The sequence below is a fragment of the Myxine glutinosa genome, chromosome 4 (assembly GCF_964187855.1).
Source record: "Myxine glutinosa chromosome 4, kmMyxGlut1.1, whole genome shotgun sequence".
In the NCBI taxonomy this organism is placed as follows: domain Eukaryota; kingdom Metazoa; phylum Chordata; class Myxini; order Myxiniformes; family Myxinidae; genus Myxine; species Myxine glutinosa.
In genome coordinates this window covers 146,876,785-146,900,400 of record NC_136264.1, presented here as the reverse complement: position 1 = coordinate 146,900,400, position 23,616 = coordinate 146,876,785, and the positions used below count along the sequence as shown (strand labels likewise).

The 23,616-nt window shown below is 42.8% G+C and overlaps 1 protein-coding gene across 1 annotated transcript in view; it reads left to right on the top strand.

Annotated features, from left to right (window-relative positions):
• The window catches only part of LOC137425349 (NALCN channel auxiliary factor 2-like), a 157,911-nt gene extending 134,596 nt beyond the window's left edge, over positions 1-23,315 (top strand). The window contains exons 2-3 of the mRNA XM_068113682.2: positions 18,157-18,331; positions 19,862-23,315. Of these exons, the coding sequence (XP_067969783.2) occupies positions 18,157-18,331; positions 19,862-20,082 (396 nt within the window). The 3' untranslated portion in view covers positions 20,083-23,315. The remainder of the gene's footprint in view (positions 1-18,156; positions 18,332-19,861) is intronic.
• The last annotated feature ends 301 nt before the right edge of the window (positions 23,316-23,616 follow it).

Below are 23,616 nucleotides of genomic sequence, written 5' to 3'. Positions count from 1 at the left end.
TTGAAATCTACATTTGCTATTATCTCTGGACGTAATGCAGCTATTGACTTGATTCTGGTATCCCTCCGAAGATGCGTGGCAAAGTGTTTACAACTGCCGCTGTAGACAACATAGATCACAACCCCAGTGCAACAACATCAAAGGACTCCTTCCATGGTACCGCTATCTCCCTCATACAACATCCTTCTTACACTGGTGAAGGAGTGGATCGGAGTATCGTCATTGTTGGAGGATCTGGGGATGCACGGTCCAAGACAGTCGCCCCCTTGCCGCACTACTACACTGATGTACCCCCTGTCACTAGCAGCATCAAGAAGTCGCCTGTCCCAGCTGCTAAAGTGGCGTCATTGACCAGAGGAGACTTCAAACAGCAGACTGATGAAGAATACCAATGGCTAGGCAATGCAAAGCGAGTCCTGGAAGACAACACTGGTACAGTGGACAATGACAACACATCTTGGGCTGCATTTCATGCCAGCCGACAGCCACCGGATGCTCGAGTCATCTGCCCCACGTCGCTGCTTCCACTCTTCCTGGAGAGTGCCCACACAGTGGCCATGATCCGGCACTCAATGGACGTCGTGAAGAATGCTGTGGAACACCTGAATCCTGGACAGACACCAGTGGTCACCGTTGATCAGCCACTGTTTGCTTTAGCCAAGCAGATACAGTGGAAGTGGCCAGAGAGCTATGGTGAAGACCAGATAGTGGTGATGTTTGGTGGCCTCCACATAGAGATGGCGGCACTGAGGACACTGGGGGACTGGCTGAAAGGGAGTGGTTGGGTGCAAGCACTTGTGCAAGCCGAGATTGCGACAGCAGGGACAGCAGACTCATTCCTGCGAGCATCCCATGTCTTGCGCACAAGAAGAGCACATCAAGTGACTGCAGCAGCACTGTACATCCTGCAACACCGTGCCTACAACCACTACTGTCTGGGAGAAACCAGGGATGCAGAGGACCTTCCGGAGTTTGAAGACTGGTGTTGCCAGAGAGGAGAAGACATCCCCCAGTTTCACTACTGGGCAACCGTGCTGGAACTAGAACTGTTGGTTCTAGTGTATGTGCGTTCTCTCAGGCAGGGATCGTTAATGATGTACCTCGATGCTCTGACAGAGCTGGTCCCCTGGTTCCATGCACTGGATCACACCCACTATGCTAGGTGGATACCAGTGCACCTGAAGGACATGGCCGAACTCACCATCAAACACCCAGATGTAGCCAGGAAATTCAGGGAAAGCCACTTCACCGTTCAGAAAACACAGAGGGTGTTCTCTTCAATCCCGATTGACCAGGCACATGAGCAGAATAATGCCTGCATCAAAGGAGACGGTGGAGCAGTTGGGCTCACTGACAACCCTAGTGCCCTACGTCGCTGGATGGTTGCGAGACCAGAAGTTGCCAGGGTGATCGAAGAATTCCAGGATGGGAACCAACACTGGAGACGGCAAACAGCAGACACACGTCATCATGATCAGACGCCAAGTGTACAGGCCTCATTTGTGAAAGATGTTCGCTCTCTCGTCGGTGTCATAGAGGAGATGGGCAACCCATTCGAGGAGGAGAGTCAGGATGTAGTCAAACTGGACACAAAGGAGATTGCAGATCCTGCTGCTGTGGAGACCGTGATGAATGCCAAGAGGATTGGCCAAGAGCAGTTCGAGGCTTTCACCAGAGAGTGTCTGTTGGACAGAACAAAGGCAGTGGACGCACCCATTCCTCGTAACAAGCTGAAGGTGTTCAGCACTTCCACTCCAAGAAGCCAGAGCAAAGGTCAGCAACAGCTCGCCTCCATCAAGAATGACCGTGAACTCTTCGCACGCCTGTACATTGGCTGCCAGACGAGGGATGGAAACCTTGAGGAGTTATTTTGTCACGAGAATCAGGCATGTCCTCCTGCATTGTCTGATGGTGGAAGCCTCTGCACTGGTACCAAGAGTGATCTCCTCACATGCTTGGAAGAAGTCTCCGACGCAAAGACAGAGACTCCTGTCACGACCTGTATTGTGCTTGATGGAGCAGCCATCGTCCAGATGCTGAAGCCGGCTGCATCAAAGACCTTTGAAGAGTATGCACAACAGATCTTCATCCCATATATGTCCACGAAGCTGCAAACAGTGTCACGCTTGGATCTGGTCTGGGATACTTACCTTGCTGATTCACTGAAAGGTAGTACACGTGCAAAGCGGGGACAAGGTGTGCGGAGACGTGTGGTGGCTGCCGCAGCCATACCAGGAAACTGGCAGAACTTCCTACGAGTGGACAGCAACAAGACCGAGCTGTTCAGGTTCCTCTCAGCAGCTCTCATGGAATGGTTTGACCAGGAGGACAAGCAACTCGTCATTACTGATGGAGAGGCAGTGCTCAGCAAGCCACTACTGCCAGATCTGACCTCACTCGCCCCATGTAACCATGAAGAGGCTGACAGTCGGATGTTGCTGCATGCATCTCACGCAGTCCAGCATGGACACCATGCAATACTCATCCGGACTGTAGACACCGATGTTGTGGTGCTGGCAGTGTCCCTGGCACAGGAGTTGCAACCAGAAGACAAACTGTGGCTGGCATTCGGAACAGGCCAGAGTTTCCGATACCTAGCAGCACACGAAATAGCAGCTGGATTGGGACGAGAGAAGGCTCGTGCACTGCCAATGTTCCACGCTCTAACTGGATGCGACACTGTGTCTAGTTTTCATAGACATGGCAAGAACACTGCGTGGGCAGTCTGGACGGTACTGCCAGAACTCACTGAGGCGCTGCTGCTGCTGTCCTCTGCACCTCGTGACATACCAGACGATGCAATGCGCATCATCGAGAGGTTCGTGATCCTGTTGTATGATCGAACCAGCAAATGCACAGACATTGACAAGGCCAGGAGGAAACTCTTCGCAAGGAAGAACAATGTGCAGCTCATCCCTCCAACGAAGGCAGCTCTGGAGGAACATGTCAAGAGGGCAGTGTATCAAGGTGGACATGTGTGGGGTCAGATACTGCTGCCAGCACCAGAGCTCCCTCCACCAACCAACTGGGGTTGGTCAAGGACTGGAGAAGGACAGTACACACCTTACTGGACCAGGCTAACTGAGGCAGCTCACAGCTGCATTGAGCTGGTTTCTTGCAAGTGCAAGAAAGGGTGTGTGAGGCGCTGCAAGTGCAAAAAGGCTGCCCTTCAGTGCACAGCCCTCTGTGTGTGTGAAGGGGACTGCACATGACGATGAGTCAACAACATACATGTACTTGTGGCAATGCTGAACTTGTTAACATGACACTGTTTATGTACACGTATCTTCAGTACCGGTATATACCTAGCCTCAGATACCAGTACACCTAGCCTCAAATACTAGACCATGTAGCATGTCAGTATTATACCTAAGACATTTACAGAACTCAGACATTCTTTTCAAAGTATTGTGTTGAATCCAATATTTGCCTAGATAATTTCCAAATAAAATTATATAACAGACTGTGATAGATAATATTAAGTTGAAATTGGTACCATTGGATTCCTTGCCCCCAAAAACATACATTTAGATACCAGAATCAAGTCAATAGCTGCATTACGTCCAGAGATAATAGCAAATGTAGATTTCAAGTGGCGGCCATTTTGAAATCCAATATGGCGGACATAAAGAGAGAATTTCAAGTGGCCCAATATCTGAAAATGTTCGCCACATATTAATGTACATTTGTGCCAAATTTGGTGCTTGTATCACAAAATGCACAACAGGTTTGCTATGCTGCTACACTATATTTGTTTGCACAAAACCTTGCTTTCCTTTGCGCAATAGCCTTAGCTAGCTTCAAGTCCTGCAAAGGTTTGGGCATTTGGGTTTATGTTGTGCATCAAGTAAGCTGCGTTCTTTGCTTTGATGGCTGGCTCCATTTCTCCTGAAAAGGTTGCGAACCAGTCTTTCCTGCTAACTCTTCCTTTTCCAAATGTGATTACTGCACTCTCATAGATGACTAATCTTAGGGTGACTTCCAGGCTTCATTTTCATTGTCAGTTATGCCTCTTAGATTTGAAAGGCTCACGCTTTCTGATCCCCTCATGGCTTTATCTAAACTCTAAATCCGATATCTGATTTCATTTTTCATAGTCAATAAGATGGTTTAAGACTCGGTTGCAAAGAACAGGAAGAAAATTGGACAAAATTTAGTGTTTTTAGACAAAAATGCATTTTAAATTAAATTAAGGCCTGTAATATAAAGTCCATTCAGACTCCCTCACGGCTTTATCTCGACTCTAATTCACCATCTGATTTCATTTTTTTGTAGTCATTAGGATGGTTTAAGCCTCGGTTGCAGCAAAAAGTGAGAAAATTGGACAAATATTGGTGTTTTATAGGCAAAAATGTATTCTAATAGCCGTTTTGAATGTATTTGGTTGGACGCGATGCAGGAACGGGTAGATGGGGAAAAAGGAGAGAGAGAGGGGAAAGGAGAGAGGGGGAAAGGAGAGAGGGGGGAAATAAGAGAGGGGGGAATTAAGAGAGGAGAGGAGAAGAGGAAGGATATGGTTCCCTACGAGGGAATTCGTTATTTTTTATTGGTTATTAAAAGTATGGCAATTGAAAACTGAAGTTAGGGTTTGAACCATATTGTGTAATTATATTTTTTCATATTCCTGCGGTATATATACACAAAGAATTAAGTTAAGCACCCCTACACAACGAATTAAGGTAAGCACCCCCTAATATATATTCTTTGTGTATATGTATACATTGGCATATATTCTAAGGTATGTGAGATCAAATAATGATTGGTATGACATTAGCAATTATCCATTGATGAAATTGAGTGATCAAAGTGAAAAAACGTGATTGGTTGAGTCAGTGATCCGATCACGTGGGTCCTACACACGTTATTGACGCAAAGATCGCTAGAGGTCTTCTCAGAACAATGACTGTACGTTAGAAAACATAAACGTCATCCACACTGTCCGTGATGGACCTATAGCTCCATACTTAAATTGAGGTGAAAATATGCCTAAAATTCCCAAAAATTTTCACCTTAAATTATTCAGAATAAAATATTGAAAACGGCATGATTGTTATGTTTTTATGTGACCATAATATCACTTCTCCAGAAAATATAGCAATATCATGGGTATATTACACTGTTTTGACGACAACAAACTTGTAATGTGCGAGGTTGTAAAAAAACGGGGGGGGTGCTTAACTTAATTCTTTGTGTATATAAAGAGTTTATTTAAGGCGAGTTACCTCTCTTCCAATTATGTAGTTAAACAATACTTCAAAACATTTTGGACATAATACATTGTATTTGTGGACTAATTATGGAATACAATATTTATTATACATCCAGCTGAAGTACCGTCCTCGGAGTAGGGGGGATGGGGACAGGGAGGATAGGAGGGAGGGATGGAAGGAGGGGAGGGAGGGGGAGGAAAGGAGGGATGGGAGGGAGGGGAAGGAGGAGAGATTGAGGGAAGGGGAGGGGAAGGGTAGGAAGACAATTTTATCCATGCGTAGAGTGCTTTAACCTCAACGTTGCCCCGGTAAAAAGGGAATTGTAATACCCTCCACCACCACCACCATCTGGCACTACATGGTACACATTTACATTGATAATTTATGTCCCCTTTCTGCCCCACCCCCCCTCTGACCCATACATCGCCACATGAGGTCATGGCCACATATCCTATGTTAACCCCACACAAAGTTGGATTTGTACCCCGAGTTTGGAGTTTGTAACTTAAAAGATGTGGCTGTACATAGAATATATACAAATAGGCTATGAGCCGAGGGGTCGACCATGCTCAATCAGAGGGAGGATGGCTAACAGTTATTTTTGGCAAGGCCAAGGTCCCTAGTGCTGAAAAAAATGTGATAGCAGTGTGAAACTCTTAGCCGTATCTGTGTTATCATCACATTTGTCAGATCACCCATTTATCGCTTTTCGGGTCATTTTTCCCGCTTAAGATTTAGGGGGTGGGGTTAGTTTTTTGGCTCTCAAATAATATCACGTGTATATATCAGCTAGTGTGGTATATCAGGTAAAAGGTTATTGAATTACCTTTCAAATGATGTATAGAAAGTGCACGCCGCACCCGCAGCCCCTCCAAATATTGCCAAGGATCTGGAGAAAGCATGGGAAGTCGGACACAAGTGCTACACAAACTTCAAGATTGAGCGACTTGAGAGCAACCCACCAATCAAGAAATTCCACGACCCTTTGCAACTGAACAAGCTGAAGACTTTCAGCAACCTCACTAAGAAGAAGGAATGCAGAAGCAATGGCAGGGCAGTAATTCTTCAAGCAGACAGAGCTCTATTTGGTAGAATTATCGTGATGGCACAGGGCCGAGATCTTCACATGGCAGAGGTGCTATCTCATCCTCTAGGTCCCTTGCCATGGGCCCTGGCGACACCCGAAGGCCTTCTACGGAAAACCAACAAAGCTGCCCTAGCCACGGCCTTGCAAAGGACTGTGACCCCGGCTGAAAGGATACCCGACAATTCGGCAACAATTATTGACGGGATGCTCCTTATACAGAAGGTGGCAGGTGATCAAACTACATTTGCCGAAGTGGCCATGATTGTCCTATCCATGGCCCTGAAGGATGGATGCAGTAGCCAGAGGATCGATGTCGTCTTTGACACCTACAAGGAGACTTCCATCAAAAACAGCGAACGGTTAACCAGGGGGGAAGAACTTGTACTTGAGCTGAAAAACATCACGGCATCTCAAATTGTAAGGCAATGGCGCAAGTTTCTCAGCTATGTTGGGAACAAGTCAAGTCTTATCATGTTCCTGGTCGAAGAGTGGAAGAAACCAGAGTACATCAGACGCCTACAGGGAAAGGTTCTCTTTGTAACATGCGATGACAAGTGTTATCAGATCACATCTGATGCTAGCCAAGAAGTAGTGGCCCTGGAAAGCACACACGAGGAAGCAGATGGTCGTCTGTTCTTGCATGCTGCCCATGCTGCCGCACATGGATACCAGTCTGTGCTTATTAGCTCAGATGACACCGACGTACTTGTCATTGGCTTGGCATTTCATACCAAGATTCATGCCAAGTTGTTTCAGAAATGTGGCACCAAAGCAAGGGCTAAAATCCTAGACATAGGGAAAATAGGAAAGTCAGTCGGCACAAATGTATGTCAGGCCCTAATTGGAATGCATGCCTATACCGGATGCGACACAGTCAGCACGTTCGCTGGACGAGGAAAACTGACTGCACTAAAACTCATCAGAACCAACAAAGATGTGCAGGATGCATGTACACAGCTGGGAGAGGACTGGGACGTCAGTGAGGAACTGATGGATAAATTGGAGAACTTCACTTGTCTCATGTACGCACCGAAGTCGGGGACAGTGAAGGTGAATGACTTGAGATATCACCTGTTCTGTGCCAAGAGGGGAGAGATCGACAGTCACCAGCTACCTCCGTGCAAAGACTGCTTAACCAAACATGCACAGCGAGCCAACTATCAAGCCGCTATTTGGAAGAGGAGTCTCAAGATGGATCCAGCAGTACCGAGTCCAATCGGGAAAGGATGGCACTGGGATACCCAGGATGGTCGCGTGCAGCTGGCAGTCGACTGGATGCAAGGACAGCCCGCACCACAGGCGGTTCTGGATTTACTGGCATGCACCTGTTCGAAAAGATGCACACTACCCATGTGTGTCTGCATGGCCAGTGGTTTGAAGTGCACAGACATGTGCAAACTCACCACATGTGACAACCAGAGAGTGTATGGTGAGAGTGATGACAGTTCGGCAGAAGACGATGAAGAAGACGACGACGATGACGAGGATAACTTCTGAATTGTAGAACTGTATGGAGAAAGATCATGTACATATGTGTAACAAATATGGTGTACGCTGAATTGATAACTCGTGTACTTTATGGTATGATGTCTATAAATATATGTTGCTTAAATAGAAAGTGCATTGTTTTCCTTTGGTTTACTTTATGTATAGCTGGTAATATAAGAGAACCATACAACACTACAAGACTAAAAACGTTTGCATGAATATGATGTAAATTATCTCGCCAAGTTAGGGTACATCAGGATACATACATATACATGGAGTAGGTTAATCATCACATGCATCATACGTCTGTGGTACATTCAAGAACACCACATACAGTTTGGTCATAATGCCTTCATATTTTTAGAATTAGACATTTCTGACACCAATTTCAGTACTTTTTGGCCTATATATGGCTGACATCCCAATATTATATATACTATTTTTAGACCAATAATGGTATACAAACTATATACATGCTGTCGGTCAAAAATCGTAAAATGTAAATCAATATATCATAAGAGCGGAAAGATATACATTTGTGGATTTTAGGTCATGGTTACAGCAACTACTGTATATTGGATTTTCTCATCTTTATCAAGGTGTATGAGATTTAAGGCCCAAATTTGACTTTAATCATACTGTGCGTTTCTCAAATTCAAAAATTCATTTAATATCCGCCAAACTGAATTTTTGCCTAATTTTGTTTTCATTGGGGATTTTGTGATAAATTTTTGAGGGTTGGCGGAAATAATTATGTTTTAATGATCATAAAGAGGTTACTATATATCACACAGGCACTTTCTATACATCATGTGAAAGATAATTCAATTACCTTTCACCTGGTATACAACACTAACTGATACATATAGGAGATATTATTTGAAAGCCCCAAAACGAACCCTACCCCCTAAATCTTAGGCGGAAAAATTACCGAAAGCGTTATTGGGGTGGTCTGACAAATGTGATGATAACACAGATACGGCTAAGAGTTTCACACTGCTATCACATTTTTTTCAGCACTAGGGTCCCTGGCCTTGCCAAAAATAACTGTTAGCCATCCTCCCTCTGATTGAGCATAATGTCGAAAATTTGAGGGTCTGGCTCATAGCCTAAAACAAGAAAAAGCAATCAGAGATTGCAGACCCTTGCCAGGATGTGTTTTCAGTGTTTTTTTTAAGGCTTTTGTGTTAAAACAAATATGGCTGCTGAACCACGTGACCGATGACGTCATCATATATTTTTTCCTCCACCAATTTATGCCTACATGACGCTCAAGAAATTTCATCTTGATCGGATGAAGTTTTGTACTTGTCAAATTATGACGTCATAATGGAGGCACCTATGACATCATCATTAACATATTTTATGCCCCATGGAGAGTTCTTCACAATGAGCCATGTTTCAATTTTTTCTATTCAGCGCTTTCGGAGATATAGAGGTGCAAATTTTTTCGGTTTTTCCAAGATGGCGGCTAAACCACGTGACCTATGACGTCATACTTATCATTCAAAAATTCTACAGGTGGAGTTGCACCTGTGGTGATAATTTCCTGTCAATCGGACCAACGGTTGCAGAGAAAATCATATTTATTCTGTGCGGACAAACAAACAAACGGACTCAAATGCAATACCCTCTCCTCTGGCGAGGGTAACAAAGAGAGAGAGAGATTTTTGCCTTTTATAGGTATAGCGTATAGATAACGTTTGGTTTTAACAATTTTTTATTTGTAAAGCAAAGTGTATTTGATGCTTTCAAATTTAAAAATGAACAACAAAAGTAAATCAATCAAGGCAGGTTCTCCCCACCTCCCCTCTCGTCAATCCTCTCAAATCAAGGTAGAAATATCACTCTCCCCCCCTCTCCCACCCCCATTTCTCTTCTCCCCTCTACCCTCCCTCTTCTTCCCTGTATGTGTTCTTCTCCCCTATACAGTGTGCATGATGAGGGTGTTGAGGAGGGGGAGTGAGAATGGGGAGGGGATGATTTGAGGTCTTGAAGTCACAATTTACATTGCGCGCAATTACACATTACAAACTGTGTTTCTCATCTGCATGAACACGTATTCACATATTATGTGAAGTAAATAAATTGTGTAGATTACATCACTTCTGGATCCGATGAGTTGCCAGTAACCAGTTTGTAAAACTACATGCAGCATCTAACTCAAGATGTCCAAATGTCATACACGTCTATCCCCATGGGTTTCCCACAGGTGCCCCACTTGTCTATTTTATATTTCCTTATATCTTATCTATTTACTAGCGGGGTCACCCGTGGGAATCCCACGGGCATGGATGTGCGTGACATTTCGACATATTGAGTTAGATGCTGCACATTCATTTTTACAAAATGGTTACTGGCAAGTCATCAGATCCAGAAATGGTGTAATGAACACAATTTATTTATTTCACATAATATGTGACCCCTCACTCCTCTCCACCTGACACTCTCCTCTCTCCACCTGACACTCTCCTCTCTCCACCTGACACTCTCCTCTCTCCACCTGACACTCTCCTCTCTCCACCTAGCACTCCTCTCCTCTCCAATCCCTCACCTCTCCAATCCCTCACACTCCTCTCCTCTCCAATCCCTCACACGCCTCTCCAATCGCGCCTCACACTCCTCTCCAATCGCGCCTCACACTCCTCTCCAATCGCACCTCACACTCCTCTCCAATCGCGCCTCACACTCCTCTCCAATCGCGCCTCACACTCCTCTCCAATCGTGCCTCACACTCCTCTCCAATCGCACCTCACACTCCCCTCCAATCACTCCTCACACTCCTCTCCAATTGCGCCTCACACTCCTCTCCAATCGCGCCTCACACTCCTCTCCAATCGTGCCTCATACTCCTCTCCAATCGCGCCTCACACTCCCCTCCAATCGCTCCTCACTCTCCTCTCCAATTGCTCCTCACTCGCCTCTCCAATCGCGCCTCACACTCCTCTCCAATCGCGCCTCACACTCCTCTCCAATCGCACCTCACACTCCTCTCCAATCGCGCCTCACACTCCTCTCCAATCGCACCTCACACTCCTCTCCAATGGCGCCTCACACTCCTCTCCAATCGCACCTCACACTCCTCTCCAATCGCGCCTCACACTCCTCTCCAATCGTGCCTCACACTCCTCTCCAATCGTGCCTCACACTCCCCTCCAATCGCTCCTCACACGCCTCTCCAATCGCTCCTCACACTCCACTCCAATCACTCCTCACACTCCCCTCCAATCGCTCCTCACTTGCCTCTCCAATCGCGCCTCACACTCCTCTCCAATCGCGCCTCACACTCCTCTCCAATCGCGCCTCACACTCCTCTCCAATCGCGCCTCACACGCCTCTCCAATGGCGCCTCACACTCCTCTCCAATCGTGCCTCACACTCCTCTCCAATCGCTCCTCACTCTCCTCTCCAATCGCTCCTCACTCGCCTCTCCAATCGCTCCTCACTCGCCTCTCCAATCGCTCCTCACTCGCCTGTCCAATCGCTCCTCACTCGCCTCTCCAATCGGATTTTCCCCATCTCGTTTCTCTCGTTTTGCTCCCGTCTCATTCTTTTTCTTGCTCCATCATGTTCAAGTTTGCATTGACGTTCGTCGATGGACTCGTTCGCCCGTCTCATTCGTTTTCTTGCTACATCCTGTTCAAGTCTGCGTTCTTCATCGATCGTTTCATTCATTTTGGAAATAGAAGTTTCCACGCAGCGCATGAATTGTCACGATCCTCAAGAGGAAGTGTCTCGTAATCATCAAATGATAAATGGCAAGTAAATTATATTGTGGAAAATTAAAGATTTCAAATAAACCTATTTAAAGTGTATGCGCACATAACTAATAAAAAAAAACGAAGAAATATCTCTCGGTAATTTCCTGAAACATATTTTACTTCCGGATAATAATGTTGAATGAAATAAAAACGAAGAAATATATGTCGGCATCATTGTTGACGTTTTTGTGACGACTGTCATCAAACGAAAAAGTAATATATCTTAACGGAAAAGCAAAAGCGAATTTTTAATATATGTCGACACGTTGCCGTCGGTGTCATGTTGGGCGGTGTATGATACATCATGACGCGATTTTTAAAAATATATCTCTGCATTTTCCCGCGTGTGTGGAATGTTCTCAATTATTGCTGACACCGAGTCTAAAACCATCGCTAAAAATGAAATCAGATGGTGAGTTAGATTGGAGATAAAGGCGTGAGGGAGACTCAATGGCCTTGAAGTTACAGGCCTTTGAGAATTCATTTCGCTCTATAAACGGCAACTTTCATCGGATTTTCTTCCCGTTTTTTTTCAACCGAGTCTAAAACTATGTTAGCGACTGTGAAAAATGAAATGATATATCGAATTTGATTTGAAATAAAACTGGGAGAGAGAGCAAGACACCACGGGCCTACAAAACAGGCCTCAAAGCTATGCGAGTTAATAAAATGGTGGATATTTGTTTATATGAAGCAAAGCCTCTCCCAGAATGGGTGGAGCTATGGGTGGAGCTACTCTGCAAACCGAGTAAGCCACACCCAGACAGAATCATCTACGGCTATTATAATATAGATATTTTATATCTTATATATTTTATATATTATATTTTATAATTTATAATTTATATTTTATATTTTATATTTTATATTTTACATTTTATTTTATATTTTATATTTCATATTTTATATTTTATATTTTATATTTATATTTTATATTTATATTTTATATTTATATTTTATATTTTATATTTATATTTATATTTTATATTTGGATACCTCAGATAAATACTTATATCTTGTCTTGATAAAGTTCTTCATTGAAGTTAATTTTACAAAACTATTATCAGAGAGTGTGATGGCACTGTCGACTCTACGTACTAACGTAGGGATGACGTGGATAAAAAATGCCAGCCCCACCCACTGATACAAAACAAAAGTTGGAGTACCTCTTCGTACTCTCGTAGTAGTTTATCGAGGACACTTGCAGTTTGAGTGTATAATAAGTTTTATTGACACCAAGTAAACAAAACAGTAAAAACCACGAGTGTCTTTCACGTCCAGCCGTGTATAACCAATTTCCTCTCGAGAGGCTCCGCCCCTCCCTTCTGTCCCCACCTTATTGGTTAGAGGGAAACCACACCAGTTATTTTGGCATTTCTAAGCGCAGGTCCTTGTGTGGCATGAGGCTGGATGAAGACATTACTCTTTGAGAAACGAGCAATAAGACAGAGCTGCAAGATACAGTCAGGGTTACGGAAGACAATATAGGAACACATGCAGTGTTTGACATTGCTGAACAAGATATCTTGGCACTTTTGCTCCAAGATTGGGTATCCTCTGAGTACCGTACCATTGTGTTATTCGACATTGCAAAAAATTGGAGAAACAAGTGAATAAAATAATTTATGCGAAATAAAAAAGGCAATGGAGGGATGACAAACTACAGTCTAAAAAAGGTCCTAAACAAGATAGGGATGATGTTGGTTTAGAGAGTAGCTAACAGTATTGCCATCACATAACAATCCCTACATCACTCCTCCTCCAGACTATTCTTTAGGGCTAGGCCGAGCTAAAAGTATTAGAAGCTCCTATATTTCATTTCTGCATAAGTATAAGAAGCTCCTGTATAATTTCAGGGACTTCTTGCAGCTTCAGTTGTCTTTCCTACTTTTCTTTTTTATCAACTTAGCGTAACCAATCACAAGTGCAGATAATTATAGAATGCTGTTATTAGAGATGTTCATGCAGTTTGTAACAAGTTGATGATCATGTACTGATATTATAACATTGTACTCGGGCTGCTAATTTGTGCAGTCTCAGTATGTGGCTACACTACAGGAGTAATCAAGTACTGTTGTAACCAGTGGAGTGTTTGTAGAGGCTTGAAGCAATAACTGATGAAGTGTAAATGAGGCAGTGATGTAGGGATTGTTATGTGATGGCAATACTGTTAGCTACTCTCAAAACCAACAGCATCCCTATCTTGTTTAGGACCTTTTTTAGACTGTAGTTTGTCATCCCTACATTGCCTTTTTAATTTGGCATAAATTTTTTGATTCACTTGTACATATATATTTATATATAATTATATATATATATATATATCTCTTTATATATATATATATATATTTATATATAATTATATATATATATATATATATATATATATATATATATATATATATATATTTATATATATATATATATTTATATATATACAGACTTGGCATTTAATATGGAATATTTTTTTGTGGGGGTGAACTTACTTTTCAAGATGACTTAGAACCAAAAGTTCATTGGAATTATGTTGAAATTATTCTAGATTTTGTTAATGTGACCTTTAAAAGAAACAAAAACCACATTTGACATTTCGAAGCAAATAAATTGGTCCTTGAAAGTGATGTAAACTGATATCGAACTCAATTCACGGACAGTACTGTGTTAAACATATTTGCGTTTTCCAGAAGTATCTCTTTATTTTGTACGTTAGCCAAAATTTTTTTTAAACAAAATCAAAAGTTAAATTACGACTGGGATTACGGACAGTAAAATTACAGTTCAGTACTTTGTGTAACCCCCACGAGCACTCAGGAGAGCACGTACACGTTGAGGCATGCTGTTCACGAGATTTGCCAAGGATTGGACAGGAATCGCTTGCCATGAAGTGACAATAGCCTGCTGCAATTCACGCACAGAGGCAGGCTGCTGGTCAAAGTTGTCGATTTGACGCGTTAATTCTGCCCACAAGTTCTCTATCGGATTCATATACGGGGACATGGCAGGCCACTCCATATGCTCTACACCACAGTCAGCAAGAAAGTGTTGGATCATGCGAGCACGATGAGGCCGTGCATTGTCATCTTGGAAGACAAAGTTTCCTCGAAAGGCTGCACGAGCAAATGGAAGCAATGCTTTTTCCAGAATGGCCCTGGACTTGAACTGGTTCAGGTTTCCATTCAGAACAACCAGGTCAGTGTTGCCCCCTGCATGAAAAGCAGCCCAAACGGTCACCCCACCACCTCCAGCTTGGACTCTTGGCACTATACAATCTTTGCTGTAAGCTTCATGCACTTGTCTGCGCACTCGGACGCGGCCATCTTGACGATAGACCAGAAATCTAGACTCGTCACTGAAGATCACGTGATTCCAGTGTCCTGGCTGCCATTGACGGTGCTCTCTGGCCCACTGCAATCAGCGCTGGCGGTGTTGTCTGGTCAGGCGTGGCTTTCTCAGGGGACACCTGGCATGACAGCCTTCTTGAACCAGTCGTTGGTTGACTTGCCTTCTGGATACAGGTATATTTGTCAGTTGCTGCCACTCAGCCCTAACCCGATTAGCTGACTTGGTACGGCCATTGCAGACTAACCGGTGCAGTTGGCGATCATCCCTCCTTGTGTTTCTGTGGGGACGTCCTGGCCTCGGTATTGGAGTCGGGACACCCCTCTGAGCATTTCGTTTCAGGATCTTTGACACCTGACCTTGAGTGATGCCATACTGCCGAGGAATAGCACGCTGTTTCATGCCAGAATTTCGTAAAGCCACCACTTAATGACAAACAGCATTGTCGAGTTGACGGACCATCTCCAGGGGAAGCGGCAATAACTTTTGTAGACATGCAGCAGTTGTTTTCCACTAATACAGAACGCAACAACCCTTATATACCCGATTGTGAAGCCAATCGTCAAATGTACCTGTCAGTACATTTTGTCACGCCACCGGTGATATAATCCTGTTATTGACTTCTTGCTGCGACAGACAGTGACATGGTTCTTTTAACAAAGAAATCACCAAAGTGTAAAAGAAACTCACCAGATTGATATACTGAGTTAAGAAAGTAAACCCAAGTCAAGAAAAAAAAATATTCCATATTAAATGCCAAGTCTGTGTATGTATATATATATATATATATATATATATATATATATATATATATATATATATATATATATATATATATAAAACCATGATCAATTTCTAAATTTATTATTTGGCTTGATCATGTGGAGTTCACAACCTGCCTCACCTGGATATATCCATAATCATTGATGTGGTCTCATGAGACTTCCTGAATTGTGAGACCTCAGATCAAATTTAACATGGGGCCTTCCCTTGCAAAAAATTCTCATCATGTGTAAATACTGTATATCAGATCACATGAGAAATCTATGGATTTTTATAAGGGGTTACTTACTCAGCCCTGGTGCATTGGTTTTGATGAGTGGCAAATCGAAAGGATGGGTCTCATCTGTAAAGTATTCTACCAATCGTGACAATGCCGATGCTCAGGCTGCCCTGTGAAAGGAAACAACCAGCTCAGCTTTTAATAGTGAGTTTTCATACTGCCAGACGGCATCCAAATTATGTTGTTCACATAATCAGTGTGCAGACATTTTCATGACCTTGATATTTACAGGAAGCAATGTCAGTTTCCAAAGGAACAACATCAGAAAAGGATCGACTTGAGTGGCCTGTTTCTGAGCAAGCTACTGTTTTACAAATGCCACCGCTGATGTTATCTACACAGCCCTTTCTTCATCACACTTAACTTGTAAAAGCCTTCTTTTTTTTTGGTACACAAGATCGAGGCTCGTGTAAGAGCTAACATTAATGACAAAAAAACAAACGGACACATAAGACGAAATAAAGGGAGCGGGAGACAAGATGGGGAGAGAGGGGGAAGCACACAAGTACAACATTTGAGAGCAGGGACATCGGGAGATCTGTGGGAGGATGAGGGCTTGGGGGGGAGGAGGCGTGGGAAGGGGGCGTGGGGGGGGGGGGTGGGGGAGGTAAAAAAACACATGGACACTGCTAGGACTTCCAGGAAAAATTTCGGAGGTAAAACCCTATTAAACCCTCCTCCCATTTGCCATCTTTGAATATGGGTTGCAAAAGGGGGGGGGGGGGGCGGATATATGAATGGGTGCTTGGTCACACGTATTGTGGTGGCACAGCAAGTACACCACATGAGAAAAAAGATATGTTAATGATGATGTCATTGGTGCCTTCATTATGACGTCATAATTCGACAAGTATAACGCTGCATCCGATCAGTATGAATTTTTTTTCCTCTGCAACTGTTGGACTGATAGACACAAAATTTTAACCATACGAGCGCCTCCTCCTGTATAATATTTTTTATGATAATTATGATGTCATAATTCACGTGGTACAGACGCCATCTTGGAAAAACCGGAAAACGTTGCACCTCTATATCTCCAAAACCGCTCCATGGACAAAAATTCAATGTGGCTCATTGTAAAGAACTCCACATAGGGAATAAGTGTTGTTAACGATGACGTCATTGGCGCCTTAATTATGACGTCATAATTCGACAGGGACAACACTTAGTCTGATCAGTTTGAAATTTATTGAGCGTGATCTACGCAACAATTATATTGGAGAATATAAATTTATTATGTAATCCCTCACGTGGCGTCAGGAAGGGCATCCGGCCATAAAAACATTGCCTCAAAAAGGGAACCATGATTGTCATGGGGCCCGCAAGGCTAACCTCCACTCTAGTGGGGAAAATGGCCTTACAACGATCATTCATTCATATTCATGTAATCCCTCACGTGATCTGGCAGCTATATTAGATCAAAGGGGAAAAAACCTTCAAAAACAGAAGAGTTGGCTCGCACCAAGTTGACTGAATACCATCGAGTTTTTTGATGGGACAGGTAGTTGAGAAATGCACGAGTTTGGAAAGAAAACGAGCATGAAGTACAAGAAACCATGGGATAGAACAGCAATACATTTAATGAGCAAATTGTAACTAATTTGCAGGATTGCTAAGGGAGCAGTACAGGTGTTGATTGTTCTGTGTTTTCTTCCCTGCCCGGTTTTCCTTTACCAGGTAAAAAAAAATCCGGAGCCTGTAGGTCTGTGGTTTATAAATCATCGATTTTTATTTTTTTACTCAACTTGCTCCACTACTGCACACTTCCCTTTTGCTTAATTTACTACTCCCCATGCTTTCTCTGCCCCTTCTGTGGTGGCATCTTTGGCTTATTTTCCAAACCCTCTCTTTCTTCTGTTTCCACCGCTGTTCTATACCAAGACGATAAATAACAGGCTGCTTTGATGATAATGATTAACCCTTCCATTTTTTATCTTATTTCATGCTACGTCTGTTCACCTTGTATTTTCCTTCGTCATTGCTCTTGTATCATCATGGAAATAGATAATTCTGCATACTGGTGAAAAGTAGGGCAGCAGCTGTGTTCATTTCAATGAATGATCATTAACTCTGTGTAAGAAGACTTTTTTGATGGATTTGTGGTTTAAGGTCAGGGTGCATGAACATCAGGCTAAGCCATGAGTTTATACACCCACCTTATAATGTCTGCCCGTTTCTCACTATCCTTTTATTCTTGGCCTATCTCAGCTTGCCTACAAGGCCTGGCTGTGTTCATACATGTGGCATGACCTGCCCAACGAATGTCACCCACCTATCAGCTGTCCACACCTTTGCTGGGACGTACAGAGCAGTTGTCCGTACTTACCGCCAGACAGCAAAGACAGGATGGTCTACGGAGGCCTGTCCAGCTTTATTTGCACAGGTGAGAAAGTTTGGGGTTGGTGGAATAATTGTTGTGCCTTTTCCGTATTTAACGGACCTTCTTCCTCACTTCTAAATGCCAACCAAGCACTCAAAATCTTGTGTAATATCTCCACATTCATTATCAGTTGAATTTTTGAACTTTTAAGAATTTAGCTACATTTGATTATCCAGAATAATTTTAACAATTGAACCCGGAAGCAAAAATTAAGCCAATTGAAAATAGGATTTGTAAAGAATGTGACTTTTCTTGTTTTTGTTTAATCCGTGTACGTTGGCCTGCCTTTAATGTCCATTTTGCCAATCCCTGCGTACCTTTTGTTGCCTAGCTTGCAGCAGCTTTCGGGGTACAGGTAACAGGACCCTGACATGGTGTATCATCTTAATTTCAAACAAGGACTGTTAGCTTTCTATTTCCTGAGGTTATGTTTCTTCAATTCATATGACAGGACATCAGAAAGGGCCAGGGTTTGTGGCAGAGATCAAGATAATCTTACTATAATTCACCAAATGTCTGTCTCTCTGTCTGTCTGTCCGTTCCCAGGTACCGCAAAAACAGCTGAATCGATTGCAACGATATTTTGGGTGGGTAATCCTGGGACTCCCTGGAGTAAAATAGGCTGTATTGTTTTTCCAATTTTTTTTCCAATTTTCCAGTTTTTCCAAACACGATGGAATAATATTCACCAATATGAACAGTGATGTGGCTTTTATTGAAATTCTACAAATTCTGTTTAGATTTTGATGAGAATTATGAACCTGCAGCGAATCCGGAAGTGGACAGATGACGGCAATGTGCGGGTTTGATCATATCCCAATACAACCGTCATTCAATCGTAATGTTAAATCGTTAAACGTTAATCGTGTTAATCATTTTGTTAAAGTATCAATTGATGATTGGAATTGAGTGAATACAATTACGATTTTGAATTTGTAATTGTGTTCACCCAACCGTACGGAACTTCACATCAGGATTTAAATATTTGTTTATGTCATGTATGTTGTTAAAAGTTTATTTTTTATATTAATGTTATTTAATTTGTGATTGGAGTTATGCTGTTTGGAATGAAAAAAGAGATACCGAGTTCAAGTGAATGACGAAATGCCATCACGGTTTTACGTTCTAAGCGTGATATTTGCGGATCACCAGATGCAGATTCGCCATTGACTGGGTATAGAACAAACGTACCCGTTTGTTTGCGAACGGGTATGTTTTTCATGGAAGTCCTTCACGAACTTGCTGTCCATGTCTGACGTGCGACTGAAAGTGCTACATTAATGTGGAATTTATTGGTTTCATGCTTTAACATTCACCGTTTCTGCATTGTCTGTTTGCTTCTGGCCTCCCACACGTGCGTAGCACGGGTACCTCACTAGTGTAAATAATATGACAACTTCTTACAATCCTTCACAACAAGCTCCTTGTAAATAATTACATTTCTGCCACCTCTCTGTCGACCTTCTAATTAAATCCAGTAAGGAAATCCTTTTACGCTCACTGCCCCTTTTCCCATATGTATGCATCCCTCAGATCCACACGAGGGAGATGGGCAGGTGGCCCCTGATGCTGATTGCTGTGACGTCAGGTGGACCTCCAGCAGAAGCACCAGCCCCTGGTCACAGACAACCATCTCCCTGGCCACCAACCCTCAGCCTACGCCTTCCCACTCACTTACAAGCCTTGCGCACAGACTTAGACCCTGGCCACCAGGACTCACTTCACTTCTAGCTGTCCTGTCCTCTCGACTCTGACGACGGTTTATCCATCCGTGTTCCCTTAATCTGTAGCTTTGTGGCCAATTCGTCCTCTGGTTACCTGACCACAATCACTTCCACAGAGAGACCACAGCCAAGCTTGATGTTTAGCAAGCTGGGCCGGAACACCCATTGCTTTTCTATCGCTGCCCGAGCACGCACCTGCCTTTGCACTAACGGGCTAGAGAACTAGAAACTGGGGATTTGGGGAGAAAGGTCTCAGCTCAAGGAGATGTAACATGTTCAATGATCACAGAGCTGGTGAACCTGCACCTCCACCCTGCACGTTGATCCCTTTGTGTATCTAAACCGCTGGGCAGAGCGCTGGAATCTAAACCTTTTACTCCCCGCGTCAATAGATCCCTCTCTGTTGTGCTATCATTGTTATGTTTCCTTCTGGGTTTTGTTATTCCTTAAATTTATCTTTGTTGTCCGTCTGCAAAAAGATATCAATCAGGTTTGGCTTACTAGAATTCAGGGATGGTATTCGTGTGGAAATGAAATGTTGTGTGAGCTTTGATTTTGGGTGCGACTTAAAAGATGAGGTGACCACAGACGTTTTCATCTGTGACCACACTCCATGACAGGCTTGCAAGGATGCGTAGCTGAGGCCACGTATCTGTTTCAATAGAATAGTCTCTTTGAATGCTGATATCGGTCTGTGTTGATAGACAAGATAAACAATGGATTTCTTCAATGAAAAATTGTTAAGAGTATGTTCACCGCTGTGGGAAACGAAGAGCGGCTGACATTTTGAGCATTAGCCCTTCGTCAGAGCAAAAAGGCCTAAAAGATCAAAACGTCAGCTGCACCTCGTTTCCCACAGCGGTGAACATCTTCGAATCAATCTTCAGTTGATAAAAATGCATTTCCCAACATCTGTTATACGTACAGTGTGGCTGACCACAGTGTTGGGCTGCACTACCAACAAAATCAATTCCTTCAAAACACAAAACGTTGCTGATGAAGGTTTTTGGAAAAATCTAAGTTGCCAGAAAAAGCACAACGTTGTGGCACTGCTGGAGAGTCGGTAAAAGTGTTGGAAGTGAGAAACATTCTTGTGAGGAATTGAAGGTTTTGAAATATAAAAGGTGCAGAAATTATGCAGTTCTAGAGCTCAGGCCAATAAGTTTCACCTCGTGGCATCATAGTTTAGTTAAAATATCATTGTCATAGTTGCAATAATAATTGTAAAGAAGACTTTCCCAAGCAGGAGAATAGAGAGAGAGGAAAATATATTTTTTACCGTTTTTTGTTTTCTTTACGGAACATTTATTGCGTCTAGACTTCCTTTTAGATCGTGTAGGGTAAAAACATCCGAAGTTTCAGTGCGCAAAAGTCAAAAACCATGGTGAAATCGAATTCACTACAAACTGTCTTCAATTTCAAACCAAGGAATGCATTTTTCATATTCCATCTGCTGAAAATCCTGGACTGCTCCCTTAATTGCAATCACTGCCTGCCTTTGGTTCAAATTAGTTTTCCATTTTAAGTTTGTTTCTTTAACTCGCCATCTTCCTTTTTCTCCATTTTCCTTTTCGTTTCGTCTTATCGTTATCCATATATTTTTCCACATCTGTTTCAGCACAAATTTTGAACTTAGGAATATCGATCCATCATCAATCTTTTCTCTTCTTATTATTCTGTGCTTACTCTCGATTCTCGTCCGAAGCCACCTTCTCTTTCTCTCTTTGTAACGACACCTGAAAGCAGGAACGCATGTCTGAGACTGAAGGTTTAAAATGTTGGCTGAAACACTGCCCTTGTTATTTTGATGTTCTCTTTTTTATTTTTGTTTCTTTCTCTCTCTCTCTCTCTCTCTCTCTCTTTCCCCAAGCCCCTTGATAAATCCCAGATGAAGAATACTGGAGCCAGCACCACATTGTCCATCATGTTTCAAGCCACAACTCGTACTCCAAGCAGCAGTGGATTTTACCGCCTTACGTAGGTAGACGACTTAAGGTTTGATAAAATGACAAGATAAATTGGTCGCTCCCTCTCGGTAGCTAGCAGTGTCTTTCTATCGTCCCCACTATCGTTGTCGTCGTCGTCAAATCGGATGTTCGTTTCATCGCTAGCTGAGAGAGGTGTTTGCGTTTCTCTCACGTTTGCTTCTCCTTTGTTCGAAACCATAGGCCAGAAGATGTAGATTTTTCAGCTATGCAGGCTTTTTCTATAATCTACCTCCCTTATGGCACACCATCAAATCAATGCGAGATAGACGGGGAAAGGAGAGGATGTACAAGTGAGAAAGAACAGCGGAAGCAAAAGTTGTTTTTTAAGGCCACATGAAAGAAAGATGCAACGGAAGGATCCGTGTGTCCAGGTCTTTCATGCATTGCTGTTCATACGTTCATACATTGTTGTATGAAAGAATGATCAATGATGAAGATCGAAAGACAGGGTGATGTTCTTGTGCCATAAAATCCTTGTTAGGTTTTTGACGAACCAATTGTAAGCTCTTCACTAGTTCATGACATGTTGATGGGTAACCAGTTTTGAATGTTAAATACCAGATCACCCATTTACATGCATGCTCTTAACCAGCAGGTCATTGGCAAACAGTCTGTTTGCAGAGGCAGTGTGAGTTTGGAAGCATGTGGTTCCAACTTGCGAGACTCTTTTTAAAACTGCAAACACAAGTTAAATTCTCCGCGAAATGCACACACTCGTGTTTCTACGCCACTAGCGATTATTTGAATGTTTGCTTCGAGTTACCAAACGAGGTTCCATAAGGTTATATTTCGTTTTGGCCTTGAAATTGAATGGGAAATTCCAATTGAATGTCATTGCAATTCAATTCACCTGATGTTGTAGTGATGCCAGAAATGTAAAGGCCGAAGGTGTTAGCAGCTGTGGCAACTTCTGGAATCAGGACAATTTAGAGCAGCATTATGGTTTTGGTGCTTCGTTGTATTTTACAACTAGGAAATTAAAAGAAAGCCATCACAACATAATCCATCTTCAGCAATCCTACGGAATGCAGTGCTAGTTCCAATAAGATTTTCCAAACGAAGGTATCAGAGGTAAACGAGACGATGATTCTTTTCAAAATGATGACGTGAGCCCACTGGTGAAAGATGAAGGAATATTTTTTTAATTTACAAAGCGATTTTAATGCAATTATTTGTTGTTTTTTTCAGGCGGAATGTCAATGCACATACTTGCTTTGTTGCCCTCTTGCAAAAAATATTTATGGTGTAATATAAGTCAAATACAAAATAACAAAATCATAATTGCATCGCCTGTTTTATTCCTGATTACTTCCCTTACAAGGAACTTGAATGCAAGACGAGGCCATTAGGCCTATGAAGCCTGCTCTATCCTTTTTTGTTAAATGCTGAGCATCAGTAATCTCTTTGGTATGACTAGGCCGCGGTTTGACCTGCCGACCTCGCAGACTCAAAATGGCTGCTTGAACCATTACCACACTGAGTTTGGTGAGTGTTTGTTTTGTTTTTTCAACAGTGCCAAACAAACAACAATGAAGCATTACATCTTAAGCAGGTATGACGATAAAGCAAAGACAAA